At 41.6% G+C, this 25,324-nt stretch overlaps 1 protein-coding gene across 2 annotated transcripts; it reads left to right on the top strand.

Moving 5' to 3' along the window:
- The first annotated feature begins 4,683 nt into the window (after window positions 1-4,683).
- LOC120414810 (autophagy-related protein 9A) lies at window positions 4,684-24,154 on the top strand. 2 transcript variants are annotated; one of them, XM_039576131.2, is made up of 13 exons: window positions 4,684-4,841; window positions 5,557-5,698; window positions 5,824-6,020; window positions 14,277-14,454; window positions 14,511-14,715; window positions 14,774-14,898; window positions 14,957-15,084; window positions 15,142-15,326; window positions 15,390-15,568; window positions 15,629-15,760; window positions 22,135-22,288; window positions 22,346-23,434; window positions 23,493-24,154. In XM_039576131.2, the coding sequence occupies exons 3-13, from the start codon at window positions 5,849-5,851 to the stop codon at window positions 23,682-23,684; spliced, it is 2,739 nt and encodes a 912-aa protein (XP_039432065.1). In that variant the 5' UTR covers window positions 4,684-4,841; window positions 5,557-5,698; window positions 5,824-5,848; the 3' UTR covers window positions 23,685-24,154. The 2 variants fall into 2 exon arrangements, with proteins under 2 accessions (XP_039432065.1, XP_052566001.1); XM_052710041.1 differs by lacking the exon at window positions 5,557-5,698 and having other exon boundaries at window positions 4,699-4,841.
- Window positions 24,155-25,324: the final 1,170 nt, after the last annotated feature.

Here is a 25,324-nt window from a genome sequence, read left to right as displayed (position 1 = left end):
ACCACCGAAAAACCTCACGGTGTTGGATTTATTTATTTTTTCATTCCTCACGGTGTAAACCGAAAACATGTTCACCGAAAAACCTCACGGTGTTGGATTTATTTATATTTTGATTCCTCACGGTGTAAACCGAAAACATGTTCACCGAAAAACCTCACGGTGTTAGATTGATTGATTTTTCAATTCCTCACGGTGTAAAACCGAAAACATATCCACCGAAAAACCTCACGGTGTTGGACTTATTTATTTTTTTCATTCCTCACGGTGTAAAACCGAAAACATGTTCACCGAAAAACCTCACGGTGTTGGATTTATTTATTTTTTTCATTCCTCACGGTGTAAACCGAAAACATGTTCACCGAAAAACCTCACGGTGTTGGATTTATATATATTTTGATTCCTCACGGTGTAAACCGAAAACATGTTCACCGAAAAACCTCACGGTGTTAGATTGATTAATTTTTCAATTCCTCACGGTGTAAAACCGAAACATATCCACCGAAAAACCTCACGGTGTTGGACTTATTTATTTTTTTCATTCCTCACGGTGTAAAACCGAAAACATGTTCACCGAAAAACCTCACGGTGTTAGATTGATTAATTTTCCAATTCCTCACGGTGTAAAACCGAAAACAACCACCGAAAAACCTCACGGTGTTGGATTTATTTATTTTTTCATTCCTCACGGTGTAAACCGAAAACATGTTCACCGAAAAACCTCACGGTGTTGGATTTATTTATATTTTGATTCCTCACGGTGTAAACCGAAAACATGTTCACCGAAAAACCTCACGGTGTTAGATTGATTAATTTTTCAATTCCTCACGGTGTAAAACCGAAAACATATCCACCGAAAAACCTCACGGTGTTGGACTTATTTATTTTTTTCATTCCTCACGGTGTAAAACCGAAAACATGTCCACCGAAAAACCTCCCGGTGTTGGATTTATTTATTTTTTTCATTCCTCACGGTGTAAACCGAAAACATGTTCACCGAAAAACCTCACGGTGTTAGATTGATTAATTTTTCAATTCCTCACGGTGTAAAACCGAAAACATATCCACCGAAAAACCTCACGGTGTTGGACTTATTTATTTTTTTCATTCCTCACGGTGTAAACCGAAAACATGTTCACCGAAAAATTAAACCTACCATGCTACATGCCACTCTAGAACCTCTTTCAAAAAGTCGAGCAATGCTTAGGTTACCGTCACTATTTATTTCAAAGTTTATAGGAAGAATTTTTTCTTGACTTTGCCCTCCTGATACAAAATATCTACATGAACTTTAAATCAGCAAATGCGAGTTAAACTTCCTGTCTAGTTCCATCCTCATAAAATCTTTTAACACTGCGCACGTACACACATTTGTCTTCAATAACTATAAACCAAAATATATATATATATATATATTTTTTTAAAGGAAACAATACATTGTCCGATCAGAGAAAATATTCCTTCTCAAACCTTATTTTCCTAAACTCACTCGCTTTTCCCTAATCTCAAAGATAACAACCAAAACCTTCCCTCTCAGCTTCAAATCTTTTTCACAATATTAAAGTACCCAATTTTGGGTACACGGCCTAAACTTATTTCACATTGTGTAAGATCAGCGCAGCGTGTACCTTCAACGTAAAACGTCAGCCATGACCAAGCTTCCCATGCGCCAGTGCCAACGCACACCGCGGGTTTGGTTTTCTAGCTTCGGTACGTGCCTGAACCCATTTGTGTATTGGTATCTTGGTATATCGTACCAGCGCACCACGACACTCTCGGCTCGCACCATCGGTTTTGTGTCTGGCACTCACCCATGGCATGAACCCAGCGTGCCGTGGTACGCGCCGTGGTATTGAACCCGTTTTGTACCGCCAGCGCGTACCACGGCACGTACCTCGGCTCGTATCGAGTGAAGCACCTTGGCTCATACACCGGGTTCATGCCATGGGTGAGTGCCAGACACAAAACCGACGCGGCGAACCGAGAGTGTCGTGGTGCGCTGGTGCGATGAACCAAAATACCCTCGGTTCGTGTGAGTCGGGTACGGGTGTAAACCGAACAAAGCAGGCGCAAAGCAAACCCGAGGTGCAAGTGTACCGCGTGTACCGCACGGTGCAGGGAAGCTTGGCCATGACTGTTGCTGACCCAGGTTTCCACTGACAACAAAAAAACACTTCAAACCCGTTAGATTTCTTAACAAAATATACTTATCTTTAATCCTCGTCGCCAAATGTTGTGATTTCCGCTTCATTTCGTAATATAAACATAAAGAAAACAGTAGCTTTTCAATCAAAAATCACTTTGTTTATTTCTCGACCGCTGCCACTCACGACCCGCTCCGTCTGCCTGACACTCTGCACTCTTACATCGAGTTATCCCTATTTCTAGTTATTATTACTTAGAGGTTAGATCTCTACAGTTATGGACAATCTAAACGCAAATTAAGCAGTCGCAATAACACCCTAAACACCCGAATCAGTTAAATTGTCAATTTTTATTTTTGGCTTTAAAAATATAAGTCATTTTCAAAATTTATTCCAGAGTTTCGTCGTTTTCAAAAGTTAAGCATTTACAGAAAATGTGCGATCACTGCCATCTGGTGCGGTTTTCCGCTATAAAAAACGTTAGCGGTTTACTTTTTCCGAAGACACAAACCAATCGGTTCGACGTTAATTCAAAGACGTCTTTTGCGAATTTACGTCAATTCTGGAGTTATGAGAACACACCCTAAAAGTTATAAGAAATTGTTTTTGATCATGCATAGGGCTTTAAAACCATATTTAAGAAAGAATGTGCAACTTGTCTTAACCTGGGTGCAGAATAGTGGTTCGCAAAGCGGCCGTAGCCTAGTGGTAACGCTCCCGCCTAGTAAGCGGTAGATCGGGGTTCAAATCCCGGCTCGGACCAACACAACTGGTGATCGTTTCTCTTCTGGATTCGATTGCTTAGTAAAGGGAAGGTAGTGTATCGTCACAAACTGGACCTTATCACGACACCTTAGGAAGGCGACCTATGGAATGTTAACATTAACCTTAACATGTTAACATTAAGTTGAGATTGAAACTGCCACTGAATCCGCTTTGTAAATGCCGGCCCCGATACTCTTCAAGGGTGTTCCCCTCAGGAACTGGGAAAGATTTATTTTAAAGCGGCCTCAATTTAGAACTGTCAAAGCGGAACCAATTTGAGGCTAGTACACAGATCGGAAGTAAAGGGGTCAAGAAACAGCTTTACGAACAGCAGAACAAATGCGTGGGAGCGATTTCTTGGGGCTTTTCTTCACCCTCTCTGGCTTGCTTTAGCTGCCTCTGCTGTCCATTTGATTTTTTTCTTGACCGGTTCCTTCTGAAGTGCATATACCGCTTTACTGTTTGCAAAATGATGCCAAGAAGCGGCAAGTATTGTAATCGATCTATAATTAAAATAATATTTTGTCTGGAAATAAAAAGTCGATGGCGTCAAGCTTTTGAGGTATTCGAAGTCAATAAATCTTAAAAAAGGTGGTTGAAATCAAGATTGGCCCAATTGGGTACTAAAGCTCTATGTCAATTTGTATGTACAACGGTAAAAAACACGATTAAAAACCATTTCTGATCACTTTTTTTCATTTTAATGCAAAAAAAATATGACGAGACAACATTTTTTCGATGGATCAACTATGGTCCCCTTGGAACGAGCTGTCAAGTAGGAGCTTTTCTGTCAAGAAGGACCGCGAGGTTAATTTTTCAAAATTGATTTAAAAATCCATTTTAAACTCTTTGTGGTCGTACAAAGGGTCATTGTACTCAGAAAAATAAGCTTTATCGTTGTAAACAATAATATCAGCAATCTAAGCTTCATTTTAGGACCCAATTCGTCGCTAACATTTCAATAAGCATGTCTCATGCAAAACCTATGTTTTGTAACTTTTTGAAATGTTAGCGATGAATGATCAATAACTATGATTGGCACCTGCCAAATAATATTGTATTATCATTTCGCTTCAAAGATACACAATCATGGAACTTCCATTCGGTTGCTCTTCTCATTCACTGAATTCCACCCACTTCTGAAGCATTTTTTCGTCACGTGGAAAGCAAAAAAGGATTCTTTTGGCTGATCTTCGTTTAGTCTACGAACAAAAAATGCGCGAAACACCTAATTTTTCAGCGAAAACTTTAACATCAGCAGATCCGAAATGTTTCAAAACAAGCCACTTCAGCAGCAAAAAATATGTCATCTTTGAGCATGAACTTTGACTATGTTTACAGCTGTAGTGCAGTTGTATTAATGGGGAGCAGCGGGGAGCATTCGAAAATCACGTTACGGATTCTGCCTTTTCAGCACGCAGGTCTTAACCGCCAAGCTTGAGACTTGAAATGACGCACTAATAATATGAAATGTCTTCTTTGGTCGTGGAAAATGTTTATACAAAGTTTCATCCAAAATAAAAATACAAAAGATTCGTCCGAAGTTTAAGAAAACAAATATATTTTTCAGCGTGTCCTTTTGCAGAATCCAACTACTGATTTTTTTTTCGAACACCTCCCCTGACAGTTCCGAAACGCCACAGGTAAAACAAAAACATCACGCACGCACACTCCCGCAAATCTACCTGTCCGCTGATGGAACGGGGGAGTGCAAAAACGGATTCTTTTTTTTTTTTTTTTTTTCCTTTGGGCTGACAGGCTAAGACCGCAGTTGGTCCATCTCGCCTAAACAAAAACGGATTCATTCAGCAGCAGCAGATCAATCGCGAGAGAAGAACGTCAGAAGAAGCAAAGTGTTTTTTTTTCACCAAGAGTTAGATTCACACAAGTTTGGGAGTGGAAATTCTGCGCTTGAAAAGTGTCGCTAGATTTAAGGTAAGGAGAAAATGGTTGTTCTTTTCACTGCTCTTGCTACGACTTCACGCGTGGCCTCGTTTAGTTTCGCCATGTGCAAGGAGGCAGGTTTTTGATTGCGTCGCGTGAAATAAATTGCGTTCAAAATTTTGCTTTCTTTGTTTCCTGAACAGTTTTTTTTATCGCTTTGATGTATGGGCTGTTTTAGTTGTCTTCTTCCTTCTCTCTCTCTCTCTGTTTCTCGCTCTCTCAGCTCAGCTGCTTCTGTTTTTGTCTGTTGCTCTTCTTGTTTTTGTTATTTTTGTTTGTAGTAAATATTTATTAGTATATTTTTTTTGCTGTTTGTCTAATCTAGCCTGCTACGCGTTTTTGCTTGTTATTTATTTACGAATTTTAATTTCGCAAGTGGCAAACTAAGTCCACTCGCCCGTCTAGCCTGCTACGATTGTGTTTACAATTTAGTAAGAATCAACACAACACACGAGTTTGGTTAGTGAGTGATTAAATTGCGAATCCATTTTGCGTCGTCGCGCGTCCGAGTTTTAGGTCTTTCCTGTATGTAAATGAAAATCAGCTGGTGGAATAAACACTATCAAAGCTCTCTCTCCCTCTCGAACTCGACCAGGTGTGAGTGTGACGAAGTGGCTCTCTTTTCGCTTCTTTTTAGCTTGTCCATTTTTTTCAATTCGTTAATCGAACGCCTTTTGCCTTGAACCTTCCTTTTTTTGCTTCGCAGACAAACTCGTGAAAATTGTTGGCTTCCTTGCTTGATTCTTTCCGCTGGTCGCTGAAAGCGACCCCATCCGGGACATCTGCGGTGGCCGCTTCCCCGGAACTGGAAGATGTGACGCAGTGAGGCAATTTCCACCCCATAAAAGGTAAAAAAAAACAGCTTCAAGATCGAGAACACAAACTCTCGAAACAGCTTCGCTTTGCTTTGTTTGCAATCGAATCGTTCATTACACTTGGTTAAACAGCAGCTTCTAAATTCTTCTCGTTCCAGTACGAGCGCGAAGTTCCTCCCAACCATGGCCACCAACCGACACGATACGAAATCTTACGACACGCTGACCAACCAGGACACGAATCCGTTTGCGACGGACCAGGGCGGCAATGCCAAGCGGTCACCCACAATCGACGAGGAGGAAACGCCCCAGAGCAGCGGGCTGGTGATCCACGTCGTGCCGGAAACGAACAAGGGTGAGTATCGCAAGCCGTTCCAACGAAACGCACAAGTTCTACAAGAAACTCAGTCAATCCCGCAAAGGCTTCGTGCCGCGAGCCGAAATGTTGATATGTTTGGACATGGAACAGCTGTATCGCTCCAATGAAACGCGCAAGTTCTACAAGAAGCTCAGCAAATCCTGGAAAGTGTTCAGGACAAAACGGGTTTTCATGATTGGAAGCTCGGAACGTGGAACTGCAAGTCTCTCAAATTTGATGGAAGAATCCGCATACTTTCCGACATATTGAGTGTAAAGAGAGGAGTTGAACAATCTACCAGAGCTGCGGCAAGAAATAACAAGCTGGAGACAGCCTTTCATGTGCTGGACGGAATGAAAGAGCTCATGGTTTCTTGGGATCATCGTACCGAGAGAACGGATCGCTAGAGATCGACCAAACAAAAAAAAAGTATGGTGGTATGCTGCACACCCTTGCCTACAAAAAGCCATTTCCGAGATGTGTGGAAAGTTGATGCCATTACGCCAATTAACCATTCTGGGCGAAGAAAGGATGTTCAAAACTATAGACCGATCTCAACACTCTCCTGCCTGCCAGAAGTTCTAGAACTACTGAATCGCCAAAGAATGCACGCTGCCGCAGTCCCCATCATATCGGAGTTTCAGCATGGATTCGTGAAGAAACGATCTACAGTTTCGAACTTGATGCTGTACGTTAGTTTGATGAATTCCAGTTTTGAGAAACTGTGTCAAGATGATTCAGCTGACGTGGACTTTGCGAAGGCCTTTGACAAAGCGAGTGCAAGCCTGCTAGGATCCTGATAAACTCGAGTGAGAAGCTATCGAACGAGATAAGTTCGAAGACCACGTAGCCTGATATTCCGTTCGCGGTCATGACCCTGAGCCGATTCTGCTGCTGCGAAACCTTCGTGGCACTGAGATTCAATGTGAAAACTAGAGTTCTATCGCCGTTGCCAAAAACGGTGGCTACAACCGTCGCACGAAGCACGGCATCATCCAGCACCACTACATCAGGAATTCCCTGGAACAAATTGCTGAAACTCAAATATGTGAGCACGGACAACAAGATGTGTCAATGGACTCACTTAGCTGTTAAAGCGTACGCAGCTGGTAGAGAAGCGTAGTTTAATGTGCATCAACCTTAGAGGAGGAGTGTTCAAGAAGAAGATCGAAGCAAGTCATGAACTGCAACTGAATTTGCAGCGTACAATTAGTTTGACAAATACCTACAACTAGCGACTCTATATGTTAACACAGGCAGATAACCAGAAGAATCTTTAGAACAACACAAGCAACTGAAAAAAAAAATAGTTTTGGAAATACGACCTCAAGACCTAGGCCAAAGGTCAGCTGTCGGATGATTGGAAAGATACAGTACAGAGCGATCACTTTCTGTCGTCTGTTAGAGCAAGTAAAGGATTTTGGTTGGACGTACCAAGCCGGTTACGTGAAAAATCTTTTTGCTATGCCAAATCCCACAAAAATGTCACCAGTACCAAATCCCAATCAAGTAACGATTATCAACCGACCCAGTTTGAGTGCTTAGCTGGCCTTAGCCGAAAAATACACCAAGCTGAAACATTAGGCAGAACAAGATGGTCCAACATTCCTTAACTTGTATAAGCTTGTATTAGAAAAATCGTGACGATCGACCAAGACGAGTTTGAGGCCAAGCAGGAGTTTGTATACCTCGGATCGTCGGTTACGTCAGAAAACGACTTCAGCAGAGAAATTCGCCTCATCATCGGTAGTCGTACCTACAAGTCCTTAAGGTCTGGTAACCTTTGCCGATGTTCAAAGAGCACCTTGATAAGGTCGTCCTCAACGGTCACGACACGAAGTGGAGCTGACCTCAATTTTCGAACGGATTATGGTGAAACACGTCGCCAGCTAAACCTGATTCTTCCACGAAACAACACGTTGGCTTTTGCTAGTTCTGGAACATGCTGCCTGCTAATACCAAGAGAACTACATCGGAAGCAACATTTAAGAGACGCTGCTTAGCCTTCTGGAACCAAGTGTAGCTGTAGTGTACGCGTTGTACCCACTGTCGCGACCGGATGTCCCGGGACCCCTTTAACCACGAGATAAATAAAGAGTGGAATGGTAGCCTGGTAGACACCAAACGCCATCTGAAAAATCCACGGATCCACAAGCTACACGAAGAGTGGCAAAGGTATAACCCCCCAGGCACCCGAGACTCCTGGAAGAGGCAAAAGGTTAAACTCGGACTACGCTAGAAGGAACAACCCCGAGACGAAACAACAAGTGCTGACAACTACAGGGTGGCCACTCAAGTCGGGAAATCAGGACAGTGGGGAAAAAGTCGGGAATTCGCCAAAATCCTCAAAAAAAAACGGGAAAAAGCTGGGAATTTGCAAATTTTTGTCAAAAAGTCGGGAATCCTAAGCATACTTGTATGGAAATTATAACTCTCTTGAATAATTTTGTAATATTTCATACAATTTTCAAATCAAATTCCTTTCATTCGTTCTACGTTTTTTAGTGACATTGCTAGGTTAAAGTCACGTTGATAAAATAAACAACAACATTCTGCTTTAGTGACTTACTTTACCCTTTCAGGCCTGAATTTTCAAAAAATATTTATTAAGGTAATGATGGGAAAATGATTCTTTTTTCTTACGCTAGTTTAGGAAATTTCGATATTTGGGACATAACCCATAATGACCCATCAGGCCTCAAAGTTAAATTTAAGGTTCCTTTCACTATTTCAATCTTTTTGAGAATGAAAAGGTTATTTAAGACATAAAAAAATCTTATAAATATTGGGTGCATTTGACACAGATTTTCATTACAATATATTATCAATATTTTTTTTTAATTAATTTTAGTTTATCAAACAACATGTAACTAAAAACAGTAACAATGTTTAAAAAACTAATATAAAAATTGAGCCTAATTTTAACAACTATGGTCAGCGTAAAGTAATGATTCTGTTCATTTTGTCACATTGATTGATTATTAGAAAAGAGATTCCAACTAGATATTGGCAATGGTTTTTTTTGTGGTAAATATTCAAATAATATAATATTATGTAATTTAAAATATGGGTAATTCTCTACCAACTCACACGAAATCGGGAAAAGTTGCCCCGACCCCTCTTCGATTTGCTTGAAATTTTGTCCTAAGGGGTAACTTTTGTCCCTGATCACGAATCCGAGGTCCGTTTTTTGATATCTCGTGACGGAGGGGCGGTACGACCCCTTCCATTTTTGAACATGCGAAAAAAGAGGTGTTTTTCAATAATTTGCAGCCTGAAACGGTGATGAGATAAAAAATTGGTGTCAAAGGAACTTTTGTGTAAAATTAGACGCCCGATTTGATGGCGTACTCAGAATTCCGAAAAAACGTATTTTTCATCGAAAAAAACACTAAAAAAGTTTTAAAAATTCTCCCATTTTCTGTTACTCGACTGTAAAAATTTTTGGAACATGTCATTTTATGGGAAATTTAATGTACTTTTCGAATCTACATTGACCCAGAAGGATCATTTTTTCATTTAGAATAAAAATTTTCATTTTAAAATTTCGTGTTTTTTCTAACTTTGCAGGTTTATTTTTTAGAGTGTAACAATGTTCTACAAAATTGTAGAGCAGACAATTACAAAAAATTTGATATATAGACATAAGGGGTTTGCTTATAAACATCACGAGTTATCGCGATTTTACGAAAAAAAGTTTTGAAAAAGTTACTTTTTGCGTTTTTCTTTGTTTCGTCGTCCGTGTCTGTCGCGGGTGACCATGAACGGCCATGATCGATGACGACCAACTTTTTCAAAACTTTTTTTCGTAAAATCGCGATAACTCGTGATGTTTAAAAGCAAACCCCTTATGTCTATATATCAAAATTTTTGTAATTGTCTGCTCTACAATTTTGTAGATCATTGTTACACTCTAAAAAATAACCCTGCAAAGTTAGAAAAAACACGAAATTTTAAAATGAAAATTTTTATTCTAAATGAAAAAATGATCCTTCTGGGTCAATGTAGATTCGAAAAGTACATTAAATTTCCCATAAAATGACATGTTCCAAAAAATTTTACAGTCGAGTAACGGAAAATGGGAGAATTTTTAAAACTTTTTTAGTGTTTTTTTCGATGAAAAATACGTTTTTTCGGAATTCTAATTTTACATAAAAGTCCCTTTGACACCAAATTTCTATCTCATCACCGTTTCAGGCTGCAAATTATTGAAAAACACCTCTTTTTTCACATGTTCAAAAATGGAAGGGGTCGTACCGCCCCTCCGTCACGAGATATCAAAAAACGGACCTCGGATTCGTGATCAGGGACAAAAGTTACCCCTTAGGACAAAGTTTCAAGCAAATCGAAGAGGGGTCGGGCCAACTGCTGTGTGAGTTGGCGGAGAATTACCCATATATTTTCCCATATTTTTGCCTTGAACTTATTTGTAAGTATTAGTAAATTTATTGATTTAAAATAAAATTAAAAATCAAATTTGAAATTGAATTATTTATAAATTTAAGCCATTACCAGTCGAAACAAAGTATCAAAAACTATTCGTTTGCCAATTTTAGAAATATACATTTAAACAATAAGTACCGTAAACCACCCCGACTTTGATAGGATTTCAATTTGTTTTTGGAATATTTTCCAACAGGTAAGGTTTTTCTCAAGATTATTATTTTTAAAACATGTACTGGGGTAGGCCACACAAAGTCCATGCACTTTTTGGAAAAAAAAATTTTTCAATAGTGTTTAGAAAAAAAATTACGTTGAAAATTCTTAGTTTGAATTCCGGGGTGACTTTGATAGTAATTGTTTTCTTGTTAAAATCATATTTAAGATGTTCAAACTTTATTTGTACGTTAAATGTACCATCACTAAAGTAGCTGGTATAGTTTTTAAGAAAAAATCAATGTTTATATTTTGTTAACTAAGTTTATAAGCTTTTTAACAAAATACATATAAATTTCAGGTAAAATTGTTAAAAAGTCTGAATTTTGCCGGAAATTTGTTAAAACTAGTTTTGTTTATAAAATTATCGATTTATATGACTTTTATACTGAATTCGAAGCACGAATCACAAGTTTTTACATGTAACATCAAATTTGTTCTACTGAAATTGCCTATAAATTTGGATTTTTTGCCTTTCTTAAAAAAGAAAGGTTTAAGGTTTGCTTTTGGAAAAACGCTTTTTTCAGAAATCTAAAAAAATTCGTGCACGGCGAGGATTCGTCCCAGGAAAAAATCCTATTATTAAATTGAAGGTTTAGATGCGCTCTTTCGATTGAATTTTGGCCCGAAACCCGGAACTCAAAGTCTGATTTTTGAGAGCTCTTTTTCTGAAATACATGAGCGATGTCTGTATCCGCTCTTAAAAATTTGTGTCTTCCATCACTGGAAAACCGCTCGTAAAACCCACAATTTTTAAAAGTCAGATCTGTAGCCGTGGGGTCGGAGACGAACATTTTATTTTTCGATTCACAATTTTCGACCAGTAAATGTGGTCAAAGCCATTTTTAGAGGTATTTTTTGGACTATTTTACAGATAACACTATCAAATTTAAAGAATTCAGTTTCAAACAAAAAGCCATTCGAAAACATGCGCCATAAACTGTTTGGGCCCAAAATTTGAAGCATTTCCAAAATGTATTTCCAGAAATATAGCGATTTTAGTGTTTTTCGTCTTATGTTTACCCTATTTTTTCCTATTAAATTTTTGGTTTTATACAGAATCATACAGAAAACTGAACATCAAATTCAAAGTCCCAGCCCATTCTCGATCGAAAGCTCGACAAGTCGTCAAGTCGAAGCTTCAACGCCAGCGCTTTACGCTTGCGCGTTTTACGCTGCGCGTGAAAGTGTTCTTTCTGGCTTCTCATAGTTGATCGACAAAGTGCAATAGCGATACATATTTTTTTAAGTTAATCATAGACTAACAATAAAGACTGAGTACCCTTTTTTTTCTAATAATGTCAATCCAATATGTTTTTCTTAATTACATTTAAATATCTTGCGACAAGTAATGTACTTCTTAAATATAAAAAAATGGCATTTGCGGCTTAGCCTAAAATGATTCGAAGTTTTAGGTAAAGTTCTCACTGGATGGTATCATTATGTTTCTGAAAAATTAATTGCACCAATATATTTCTCGGAGTTTCATCATTTTGTAAGAAAGGCTCTATTTCACCTCTGGTGATATTAAATCGGGTTTTTTCATGTTGTTTCAAAAACACATATTATTTATTATTTACAAACTTATTAAACCTTCTTCTAGTGGAAAATTGTCCAAAGAATACGAAAATGCATTCCGTTTTCCGATTTAAAATCATGTTCATTGAGAAAATCATGACACTTTGATAAGTTTAAAATAATGACTTTCATCAACATTTTCTTAACTATAGTTAACTAACTTTTTACACTTTTCAAAATTTTATGGAATGTTGTTTTTGAGGTACTTTGAAAACTTCTCTACCACGGTCAGTATGATTCTAAACAATTCCGAATGTATTTTAATTGTACTCTCCATTTTGCGGAAAAATCGTAAACCTATCAAAATCACCCCGGCTATCAAAGTCACCCCGTTTTACGGTACTGTTAAGCTTTTGGTTATTTTTCAATAACTAATTGCTTATGTTTCTTGTTTGAATCAAAACTTAAGTATTTTTTGGAAATTTATGTAAAGTTTCTGCTTTTTTTTCGAAAACTTTCAATAGCTTGGATTTTTTTTTAATGCATTTAGATTTTTCTTTTAGATTGTTGATATTCACTTTTTATAAAGAGTTTTTGTTTGAAATCATTTTTTATATTTTAAATGGTTAATATTTGAGCTTTTAAAAAAGTCGGGAATTTGAAAATGGGATTTGAGTGGTCACCCTGTAACTAGCAAGACGCCACGACTTAAATGGACTATCCGCCCTCGTTTTAAACCTAGTTTTTGAAATTCGTTACCAGTGCGGTTGTATTTAAATTTAGGTTATCCAAATGTACTCAAATAATCAAGACAATGACGGAAGTGGCAAAGTACCGGAAGCTCACGAAAGACATCTTCATCGATTTCAAGGCAAATTATGGTAATGCCGAAATGATGATTATCCTGTACGCTGATCAACAAACCCTTGATAGGTGTTTCGACAAATTAGTTCAACTATTGGCCAATGCCAACAATATCGATATGATTGCGAGGAAATCAGAAAAGGTGAAACAGCCACGATGGCGAGAAAACAAGCCAAGATGGACAGAGAAAACTGACCAATAATAACCAGCTTTTTGGTCCATTATGGATTCCGCGAATGGTACTCCCAGCTGATTAGTATGAGGTGTCATAATTCGGAAGTTATGTTGCAGTCCATAGATAAATATAGTCCCTTGCCAAGGAAACGATTTTGTAATATGCCTTTAATGCGTCAAAAAATACCCGATTTTATAGTAGCCACTACAACTGGTGACCCGATTTCCCAACCCAGCTGCACCATTTCCCACAATCAGGAATCCGTTACTACAAGCTACATAAGCCAATCAACAGGTCAGAATGGTTCACGATGCGACCAGAGTGGGGTGTTTTCGCAGCGTTCGCTGCTGCGGCGATCATGGCACAGGAAAAGTGTCCAACTTTCACGCCATTTCCCGAGCCAATTGCTTGCTTATCAGAAGCATGGATCAAGAAAATCTTTCCCCACTTTCCAGACACGTATTGTGTCCGGATGACCCTGAGATGTGTTAACCTTGGAGGGGAAACGCCGAACGCCACACTGTCATTTGAGTGTTCTTCAGAAGGATCTGGAGGTATTCGGATGGCGATCGAACGATCGATATGGAACGCTAGCTTGAAGGAACATCTACGAAAGATTTCTAAAGTCAACGTTACCATCTGCATCGTCTCGGGAGACAACAGAGGATTTCGTTGCGCAATGAAGGCGGCTCCGAACATGGTGTCTGTGTGGAGGAACTACTTCAGTTACGAAGTGGATTTTGCTCGACTGAGGCCCACCCAAAAGGACTCTTTGGGCGACTGTAACTGCAGCGTCTATGATGAATTTTATCGAAATCAGTGGAAGCTGTGTCGGTTTCAAGCCAAGTCAACCCCCAACCTATCCGTATTGAGTGTTTCCTTCGCGATAGCTGCGCTGATTTGCGTCTGTATCTCAATTTTAAAAGCACTCAAAAGATCGTTCTTCTGTCAGCGATCCGCTGAAAGCGGGAAGATCATCCAGTGCGTTCCCGCCGAAGCGACCTGTCAATGATTGTTCCATACCTTTCCACCACCTCTAGCGCGATGGAACCACATCGAGGATCTGGACTCGTTCTTCACGCGCGTCTACTGCTACCACCAAAAGCACGGCTTTTACGTGATGATGCTGCAGAAGGTGTTCGAGCTGTTCCAGTTTGTGTTCGTGGTGGTGCTGATCACGTACATGTTCAACTGCGTCGACTACGGCGTCCTGTTCAAGTAAGAAGATTCTGTGTTTCGTTACGAGACGTAGCTTAACCGACGGTTGATTCTAGCGATACCAACGTGCACGACAAGGTCACGCTGCCGATGGCGATGCTTTCGCCGTCCGAGTGCGTCGCCGTACTTGGAGGGTTGGACTGGCTGGTGTTGTTTCTGGCCGGCGTCTTTTGGGTGTTCCGGTTGATGCGCTTCCTGTTGCAGTTTGTGCAGTTCCTGGACATTAAGCAGTTCTTCAACATGGCGCTCAAGATTGAAGATGTGAGTGATTCTCTTAAGTTTGTGGAGCTTCTTGATAGCTAAATGGTTCAAATTATAGGCCGACCTCGACAACCTGACCTGGCACGAGGTCCAGAAGCGGATCCGCGAGGTGCAGTCCGAGATCCAGATGAGCATCAACAAGGAGCAACTGACTGAGCTAGATATCTACCATAGGATTTTAAGGTGAACCTCTTCTTGAACTGCCGAGTCAACTCGCACTGACCAAACCGACTTCTTGCAGGTTCAAAAACTACATGGTCGCAATGATGAACAAATCGCTGCTTCCGTCAACGATACAGCTGCCATTTCTGGGGAACGTAGTCTGCTTGAGTCAAGCGCTCCGTTACAACGTAGGATTAATCCTGTTCTGTAAGTCCCTTCAAACCCGTCAACCTGTTATAGTCACTAACAAATCCTTCCTTCCAGGGGGACCCTGGTCACCGTTCGAGAACAACTGGCACCTGCGGGAGGAGTTCAAGCGATCGAATCGCCGCATCGAGCTCTCGCATCGGCTGGCGTCGCAAATCTTCTGGGTGGCCATGTTCAACCTGATCCTGTCGCCGTTCATCTTTTTGTGCCAGCTGATGTTCTTCTTCTTCAACTATGTCGATGTAAGGAGCTTGTCAATTTCAATTTTTTAAACCTTCATACTTAACCCTAAATCCGTTCACCAGCTGATCAAGAAGGAGCCCGGCACGCTCGGCATCCGCTGCTGGTCCCAGTACGGTAAGCTGTACCTGCGCCACTTTAACGAACTGGACCACGAGTTGGAGGCCCGACTCACCCGGGCGTACCGCCCGGCCGTCAAGTACATGAGCTCGTTCTCGTCGCCGCTGCTGACGGTGATTGCGAGGTAGGTTTCAGTACGGGTCTCCTACAAAATATTTAAAATTTAATTGCTGATTAATTTTAGAAATGTGGCCTTCCTGTGCGGTGGGGTCGCCTCGATGATCTTCCTGCTGGCCGTGTACGACGAGGACGTGTTCCAGGTGCAGCACGTGTTCACCATCTGTACCGTGCTGGGGGCGGCCAGCGTGATCGCCAGGTTAGTATTCGAACATTATGGGCTTTCTGACTTTCTCACTGCGTAAAGGTTTGGGTGCTGAAAAGTATACAACACTGAAAACTACCAGAAGTTTTTAAAAAAGCACCAAGGTGGTTATTAAAGCGGGCCTTCGAAACCATTGACCGGACGAAACTAAAAAGCCGGACGCATGTAACAAGGCACAACAGCGAGGTGTTATCAGAAACAGCAGTCAAGCTCGGAGAACCGTAAGAAAGCGTGCTAGGCCCACTGTTGTTCATACTGTACAGTACATAAACGACAGAAAACAGGCACTGGGATTAGCCTGTAGGTAAAAATGTTCGCCGATGATACGGTTTTGTTTATGATTGGTGACAGCTTCGATGAGGTGCTTTGACACCATGAACGGAGAGCTAGTCGGATTCACGGACTGGTTGAAATGCAAGAAGCAGCAGCTGAACATCGCGAAGACAAAGTGCATGGTGGTGACGACACGACAAGCCAACGACTGCAGACGGATGAAGAAGTTGTGGAACAGGTTGGAGACGATGAAATTGTACCTCGAAACCATGCTGGATGAACAACTGAACTTCAACGAATATATTGATAATACCATTTTGAGGGCGAATGTTTACAGTGTCGGCGAAGCAGCGAATTGAGTGAAACACCCTTGCGTTTGTTTTCCGTAAGAAAGAAAGGATGACGCCACAGTACTTGACGGATGCGGAAGGGATATCCATGAGCATGGCACTAGAGGAGCTGACGATGGCAGATTGTAACTGGAAAAAGGCAGCCCTCTACGACAAAGGGAAGTGGGGTAAAACGGGCTTTGAAGTTTGAGTTCAAAAAAACATAAAAAAATCTTAAAATTGCTCGCATTTCCGTAAAACTGCAATTGGCCAAAAAGTTAATACCATAGGCTTTTAGTCCATGAAATTACCTATCTTTTGACCTATAGGAGTATGGATGTTGAAGGCTGTTGCAAAAAGATATTAAGTTTTAAAAAAATCAATTTTTCACAGTAATTTGCAAAAGCTAAGAGAAAAGGTCAAACCAATCCTGGATGTCTATGGCACATTTTGAAGTGCTTCAAAAGACCTTTCGAATGCATCTAAGAGAGTAGGAATTGATGAAGTTTTACGAAAATGCGAGCAATTTTATGATATTTTATGTTTTTTTGTCCTCAAACTTCAAAGCCCGTTTTACCCCACTTCATTTTGTCGTAGAGGGCTCATATTTGGCATGAGTTCGTCTCATGTATAGACAAACAAACGCTGAAAGTTTCATCCAAATCGGAGCACCTCGATACGACCTGTTAAACATTGGTGAAAAACTCGCTGTTAAAGTAAAGCGAATTTGCAATCGAAAAAAAACATTTTTTTTTTGACAAAATGTACCGTTCCTAAATTATTGCCACCGTTGGGGATTTCTTTTCGTTTTTGTCGTCATTTTAAAAGACTTCTTGAAATAAAGCAACTCCGAAAAAAAGCTCTAGAAGGCTGAGAAATATTTTTCTCTCTGGATTTTTGAAAATCCAATGAGGCCGAAGCAATTTTTTTTTAAGTTTTTATCCTTCGGCTTAAACCAAGGTCAACATGTTTTTAAATTAACTCAAACATGTTGCACCTAAAATTAAAATGAAATTTTGAAGTTTTGACGAAGAACTACGTCTTAGGGCTCTATACGGGGTAGCAATCCAAAATTTCGCGAAGCGAAATGAAACGCCGAAGAATGAAACGACTTCCCCAGGGAGAGGGGAAAATCACAGAAGCAGCGCGGCCGACGGTTTTGATATAAATATAAACGCCACTCCCTCCACAGCGTTAGTTGCTTCTGAACGGCTGGACTGGTTGGATTGGCTGGACTGCCGCGCGGGATGACACGCCTTCTCTATAAAACCACGGGAAATTTAACCCTCTCCCGCCCATGGTTACTCCAGAGCACCAAAACTTTGAACTCAAATATCTCGGAACTGACAAAACTTTTTATGGTGCTTTAAGTTGCAGGTGTTCATGTAGAATGTATACTAACATCTCCCCAAATTTCATCAAATTTGGTTAAGCACAAGCAAAGTTACAGTACGAAATGTAAACAAAAATGGGCCAATTTTAGGGAAATAAATAAGACCTGTTTTCGAAAGCCCGTAAAAATTACCAAACACAAAATTTTATGAAACAAAAAATGTTTTGCTATCATTTGAACCTTGGACTAGAATCCCTGTGAATAACATTGTGAGTTTGGACCGGTTTTGAGTGGTTTTCAACCTTTTTTATTTGGTGCACCAGAGCACCACCCAGGCATATGAGCAACTAAATATTCAGGAGCACTTTTTTCTAAATTACAGAAAAAAACTAATTTTTATCAAAACAAAAGTTTATAAACGTTTCGACTATTCATAAACAAGACAAAACATTGTTATTAGACCGATGGTTTTATTATTTTCCTTATTTTTCATGAAAATTGTTGTTTGTGAGTTTTGAATGAGCCAATCAAAGAAATCTGAAAATGCAGAAATTTTAGAATTTGTAATTCAAACTTCAGAAATATGGTCTTACAGCAAAGCATAAGTAGTTTTTAACACATTTCGAAGCATTTTCAAGCAACTGAACCAATAGATTTGAAGAAAACGAGATTTTGTGATTGTACAAAAAAGTTGCTCATCTTCCTGATGGTGCTCTGGTGCACCATTTCAAATTCAACTTTTTTGCGCCAATTCGATGTTTGTGGGTCAAAGTAAAGTATTTCCAGCATTATTGTACCAAAATTTAGCCATTTACTATTTTTACGATAAGCAAACAGCTCTGGGCGTTAGAGGGTTAAAGGCTGATTTCATTCGGTGGTCTACCACCGAAGCGAGAGGAGCTCAGCTCTTCGCAAGCGCCACAAGGTGATGCCTTCCCTAAATACCACCTAGCCATCCTCACATAATGTTAATTCAATTCAATTCGGTTTTATTGGTGAATTATCAATATACAATAAGTTCTTTTGAAATACATAACAGAGTTTTGGAGTTCCTTTCAGCTGTGTGTTACATCATAATCCATTTTGGAACAATTGTTGCTTGTAGTTAAGGGGTTACCGAAAGTAAGAAAAAGATAAGAAAAAAAAAACTTACTAAAATTGCAAGGGAAAGGGGATAGAAATAGAGAAAGCTTAAAACTAGATCACAATTTTCTATCCTTTATAGATGTGCTTGATCATCAGCTCCCCGAGGGCCAGAAATTGCTCCGCCTTGTTACGGCAGGTCCGAAACCGCGTCATCATCTCCCCCGCGAGAGCAAAGAACTCCGGCAGGGTGAAGAGATCTTCCGCGGTGACTCCTTGCTGGGTCGCATCGCCGCTACCGGCAGCGACCACGCTCGCAAACGACCGCCCCCATCCAGGAGGGAACGCTGGGTTGTCCGCTGGAACCGTACGCTGGCCAGCTGCAGGAACGGCTGCGCTCGTACTTCGCTGAGGAGGATGGGACGCTGCTGCTTTCTTCTTCCTCTTTTCCTGCTCCTCGAGGTAGGACTTCCGCGCGACGCATCCGCGGTAATTACCGGTATGGTTACCGCCGCAGTTCGCGCACTTTATGCGCGCCTTGGTTTGCTCTGCCTTGTCCCCCAGGTCCGCCTTGCACGGCAGTGCACACGCCTCAGAGAGGTGTGTTTCACCGCACTTCACACAGCGGGGCGGGAGGTTGCAGTTCCGCGAGCCGTGGCCGAATTTCTGGCAACGGTGGCATTGTGCTGCGTCCGACGGGTTCTTTGAGTAGAACCGCCAGTTTACCCAAAACCCGTCCAACGCCTTAGTCCGCCGCAGGTCTTGAAGTTTGACGGTGCCGCGATCGAAGTACAACAGGTACAGTGTGTGTGTACCTGTGACTGTTGTCTTCCGCGAGAGGACTTTTATGTCTCGCGGCGTTATTCCGACACCCGAGAGGTGCTCCTTGAGGACGGAGGTCGGGCGGTCTTGGTACCCCTGCAAGACGATCTTAACAGCGGTCTTCTGCACGGGGTCGAATGTGTAGAATTTGAAGTTTTTACGCTTCAATTTCTCCACAACCAGGTCGAAGTTCTTTTGGTCAAACGTGAACACTTGCACTGACGATTTACCTATTTTGAGGCAGTACACGAGGCCTTCCAGCTGCTCGTCAACATCGTCCGCCAACGTGTCCAAAACGAAAATTGGTGGTGGTCGTCGTTCCTTTGGAGTAATTACTTTTTTTGGCGAAATCACTTTCTTCCGTGTACGACCGTCGTCGTCGTCGGTAGTGCTACCGTCGGTGTTGTTGTTGTTGCTTTCCTCGTCACTCAGTCTCGCGAACTTGTTACTGGTGGGAATGTTGGCGGATGTTGAAGCGCCATCGGTCGACGGATTGCCGGAAGTAGCTGAACGGAGCCTAATAGGGCTGCGATCCTGGACGCGGTAGTTAGCGTGTAATAACTTGGGGTCGAATCCTTTGGCGCACACACTCCCCGGCGCGATGGCGGACGACGCGGCGTTGGGTTGTTTACCTTTTTGCACACGGCCGGTAGACGAACTTCGCGGGTTTTTCGAGGCCGCACTCGAACTGCCACGGCCACGGCCGGCCCTTGGCATGCTGCAGGAGCAAACTCGCGGCTAATCCCGGTAAATTACGGCGAAAAATTTCGAAAAAACGATGGAGCACTGAGCACTTGACTGCTGCTTGCACTCGTGCGTACACGGAGGAACGACATAATGTTAAAAAATCAAGAATTCAGCTAATTGTAATTTCTTTATTCATTCTTCGTCATTTTGGTTATGCCTGTTACATTAGCACTGCACCTTATTTTGTTTTTTTGCTCCCTGATTTTTCGGACCGTTTTTGAAGGGAGCCCCTTCAAACACAAACACAAAACTTTGAAAAATATTTGCAACAGCCTTAGTTTCTGAGATACAGCCTCACAAAGAGTTCTAATCGATGAAATTGAATTTCTCTAATTGTTACCTATTTAGCCTGACAACTGTCGATATCTCGGAAACTATTGGTCCGATTTTCAATGTTAAATATATGCAAGTTTTGTGCACTATTGAAATGGCAAGCACGAAATGTTCTGATCTTTTCAATGCAAATATTTTAAAAAAAGTTATAATTTGGTCTAACGTATTAAATAAGGAAAATTAGTTAATTTCAGACATTTTCGAAAGTTAATTAAGCTTAAGCTTGATTTTGAAATTATTTTCATTCAAGAGATCAGAAAATTTCGCATTAGTTTCCATTTTTAACATTGAACTCTTTGTGAAAACTAATGGCCCTCTCAGAAACTAATGGCCCGATTTTCAATGTTTCAGAGAGAACATAATAGAAAAATTTCTCAGCTATTAATTTTTTTTCAGAGGTGCTTTTCTTTCAACAAGTATTTTTTAAACTCAAAAATTTTTTAGGTTTGATTTATACCTAAATCTAGATATACAGTCCAGACTCGATTATCCGAAGGCCTCGGAAAAACTTTCATTTCGGATAATCGAATCGTGTACAAAAATGTTTTCGTTGTCTACTTTTTGATCGTCGAGCTTAAGGGCCAATACGCACCTTCCAAGAAAAGGGGTCAAGATATGGTTTTACGAACAGCAGAACAAAGGAGAGAGATCGATTTCTTGGGGCTTTTCTTCACCCTCTTTGGCTTTGTTTTGCCTGCCCATTTAAAATTTTCCTTGACCGGTTCCTTACCATGTGCGTATACCGCTTAACCCTCTACAACCCAACCCCGCCTCTAGACGGGCTTCGATTTAAAAAATCGCCAAAAATCCATTCTCAACCAATTTTCGATCTTGAAACAGCATTGGAAAGAAGAACTTTTAAAATTTTGGAAAACTTTAGGGTTGAAAGTTTGACTTGTTTTATATGAATTTGCCAATGTTTTAAAAAATGTAATTCAGGGGTCAACTTTGGCTGTGTTTTTTACTAACATTTCCTATATTTTAAGTAAAAAAAAGTATGCAGTAATTTTTCTAGTGCCCCAGACTATGCCTCTACGCATTTATTTACAATTTAAATGATAATGGTTCCATTTTATAGCAGAAAATGTGAAAAACATGCAAAAAATTGAAAAAGTTACTGTAAAAACATGAAAAAATTAGATAGGCAAAATGTAACGATAGGAGGTGGTAGAGTAGGCCAAATACTACCAAAAACAAACATAAACTAAACAAGATAAATGCAAATTAAAATACTAAAAATGAAACAAGAAAAATATAAAACAAGAGAAGTAAAGTTTTTCGTAGAACAAAAGTTGCTCAAAATGACCTCCTGAACACGGGAAAAATAAAAATTTTCGAAAAAAAAATAGGGCAGTAGAGGGTTAAGTTAAAATGGCGGTCAATATGGCGGGGACGAAATATTGAAAAAATGCATTTTGTTATTTAATTGTTAATCCTTTAACTTATAGATCCATGATCCCGGACGAAAACATGATCTGGTGCCCGGAGCAGCTGCTACGCAACGTGCTCGCCCACGTGCACTACCTTCCTGCGGCATGGCGCGGTTTCGCCCACACTTCCGGCGTGCGCGACCAGTTCGAGCAGTTTTTCCAGCTGAAGGCGGTAAGATAACTTCTTGGAATAACTTGAAGGTTGAGATTGATTAACTTGCTTTTCCAGATGTACATCCTGAACGAACTGTTCAGCCCGTTCGTCGCCCCGTTTGTCCTGCTGTTTGTGCTCAAGCCGAAGGCGCTAGATTTGGTGGACTTTTTCCGCAACTTTACCGTGGACGTGGTGGGCGTCGGCGACGTTTGCTCGTTCGCCCAGATGGACGTGCGCAAGCACGGCAACCCGGACTGGCAGATTACGAACAGCGCGATCGATAAGGACGACGAGTCGACGGAGGCGGTGAACGTCGTCGGGCCACCGGCTGGACCGCCGGTAGACAACAATCAGTACACGCAGGGCGAGCACGGCAAGACGGAACTCTCGTTGGTGCACTTTACGTTGACGAATCCGACCTGGCAGATGCCGCCGGAGGCACGCCAGTTTGTGCAGGGCATCAAGCGGCACGCGCTGCAGGATTTGAACCGCCAGCGGGGCATGCTCTATGGGGGTGGTGGTCCTGCGGTGGCCGCCGCTGCCACTGGGAACGCCATGGCGCAGAGTTTGTTCTCGGTGGAGAGTTTGGGCGAGCAGTACCAGTCGATCATCCATCCGATTCTGCAGACCCACAATCTGTCCAACTCGCAGCAGCTTGGGCTGTCGATGAACTACGGAGGGTACGCGTCTCCTCCGCCGCCGCCGGCGTCCCAAATGCCGTCTTCCTCGCAGCACTACCAGTTCAACTCGCCGCAGTCGTTCGACTTTGAGCGGATGCTGCAGCAGAATCTGACCGACGGCAGCACGATGGGCGGGGCCCCGCTGCGGTCCACCTTCCTGCACGACATCAACGAAAACGATGACGATGAAAGTGGGGGTGGTGGTGGTGGCGCCGTCGGTGACACCGGAACCAGCCAAATGCATCCATCTAGTCTAGGGGCGAGCGGAATGGCGGCGGCGGCCACCACCAGCGCCAGTGGCACAATGAGCTTCAGCACGCGCGGCGGCATGAGCAGGAGGGAGGGACCGGCGGAGGGATCCCGCAACGGGCTTCTGTCCAGCTTGTACGGTGGCGGGGAGGCGCCAGCGACGACGCCGCACGAGGTCACCACCGCGGACATGTGTCTTAGCACTTTGTACCTGCACGAGTTGCATCACAATCATGTAAGCAAAAAAGTAATTCTCACTTTGTAATAACTCTAACAAACCCATTCTCATCCAGATGCGACGACGCGGTGGCAGCTTGCGCACCGACCTAAGCCAACGCCAGCTGTGGCAGCGACCTCACCAGCAGCAGCAGCCATCTCCATCGGTTCTGGTCGTGGGTGGACTCGGTGCCGGTGCCGCCAGCAGCAGCAGTAGTAGTGGTGCGGCCGCGGAACGAACCCCCCTGCTGGGGAGCAAAAAGTCATAGCAACGGGCCGAGTGGGTCTGAAGAGGGGGAAGGAGTGAGGAACCGCAGTGATATCGGACCGGAACGGAGAGAAACAACAAATCAAGACCGGTAATTTTAAGTAGGAAATCGTTTTTAATTTTAGCTTCAAAGTTTGTCGCTTTATAGTGTCGCGGGACAAACGAACCTCTGCTGGGAAGGTTAAGTTTTTTTTTAAACTTCACACTCTTGAACAACAAACGAAATTATTCATCTGTGTTTTTGTGAATATGATTCGAACGGAAGCGGTAAATTTACACCCACAAATGCCCTATATTTATACTGAACTACTCTTAACGAACGCTATCGTGAATGTCGTGCTGTGCGATTCCAAACGAGGAGAAAAAATGTGCACACACCTTTAAAGTTTTGTAAATACTTGAATCTATTTTCGGCATCTACAAAAAGTGACAAGAAAAAAATAACGAAAATAAAATATTTTAAAGTTGAAATTGTGTATTAAATTCCTGCCATAAAACTGGAGAGCATGGTTATGAAAATATCGAACTCTCAGTTATCAGCGGCTAAAAGCGAGCTGAGTACGGCTATAAGTATCACGCCCCAAATATCAATGCTTTACTCTCCTTTCTGATAGGTACTTTCAGTTCCGACCATATTGTTGTGCTTACACATTCACGTTTGACATTCTCCTTTTCTGTCTCATTCCCAATTTGACATTATGAAGCTTTCTAAAAATCACTTTTTTTAAACTAAAATATCGGGAAAATTTATGTTCACTCAAAAACTCAAGGAAGGATTCAGCCATGGGTGGCTGATACCTCTTCGGTTGAGGACCAGGCGAGGAACATCCCGGAAGGAGCCCAACTACATCCGTAGTGCTGTTAGATCGTCTAGCTGGTGGCTTGTGGGAACGGCTCACAAACCTTTGACCAGCGAGGGTTAAGATGGCTAAAAGAGTCGCGTCAATGTGGCAAAGGGAAGTAATTTGTGATTGTAGACGGTATTGTTTTGATTCGCAGTATGTTGAACCAAATGTTGTGGATGTACCTGAAACATCGCTATATCTATATCTTCTAGGGGAAATTCTCGGATGTTTGGCAGGGTAAGCACTCGCTTCTAACTCCATCCAATTTGCTGATTTTCATTATTTAAGCAACTACATATTTTTAATTGATGTTTCTAATTAATAGGAACTTGCTGTTTGTTCCTCCCACATATTGCATGCAATTTTTGCTTGTATGCAACAGCGACGAACCGCCCTACTTTTCCATACAAACTTTGGAGACAAACCATTCGGCCCTGTCTAAATATATTTTTTTTAATTCTAAGTGCACGTATTTCGGGGGTCCCTAAACTTCATGCTTCCCCTCGAGTTTAGGCTGCACGGTAGGGTGACAAGAAAAATTGAAAATTTTGAAAAATCTTCAGAGATACCCCCTGGCTCGATTCTTTTTGGCAATAATAAGTAACTGTGCCAAATCGGTTAAGGTAAAGCGGTCGCTTTTTATCGTTGAAGTTTATATGGGGAAAATCGCTATAATGTATGGGGAAAAACATAGCTTCAGGATTTTGGCAGCAGGTGGCGCAGGTCTCGCCCAAATTTGTCCTAGAGTGAGATTCTGCTAGGAAATTTAATTTACTAAAACTTTGTCGAAGGGTGC

This window comes from Culex pipiens, chromosome 3, assembly GCF_016801865.2.
Source record: "Culex pipiens pallens isolate TS chromosome 3, TS_CPP_V2, whole genome shotgun sequence".
Lineage (NCBI taxonomy): Eukaryota > Metazoa > Arthropoda > Insecta > Diptera > Culicidae > Culex > Culex pipiens.
This window is presented reverse-complemented; position numbering and strand designations above follow the sequence as displayed.

What these genes read in the sequence shown, in the direction of transcription:
- LOC120414810 (XM_039576131.2), top strand. Translation starts at nt 5,849, where the DNA reads ATGGCCACCAACCGACACGATACGAAATCTTACGACACGCTGACCAAC. An exon ending in ATCTACCATAGGATTTTAAG is followed by an intron (nt 14,899 to 14,956) that starts GTGAACCTCTTC and finishes GACTTCTTGCAG; the next exon opens with GTTCAAAAACTACATGGTCG. An exon ending in AGTTTTTCCAGCTGAAGGCG is followed by an intron (nt 22,289 to 22,345) that starts GTAAGATAACTT and finishes TTGCTTTTCCAG; the next exon opens with ATGTACATCCTGAACGAACT.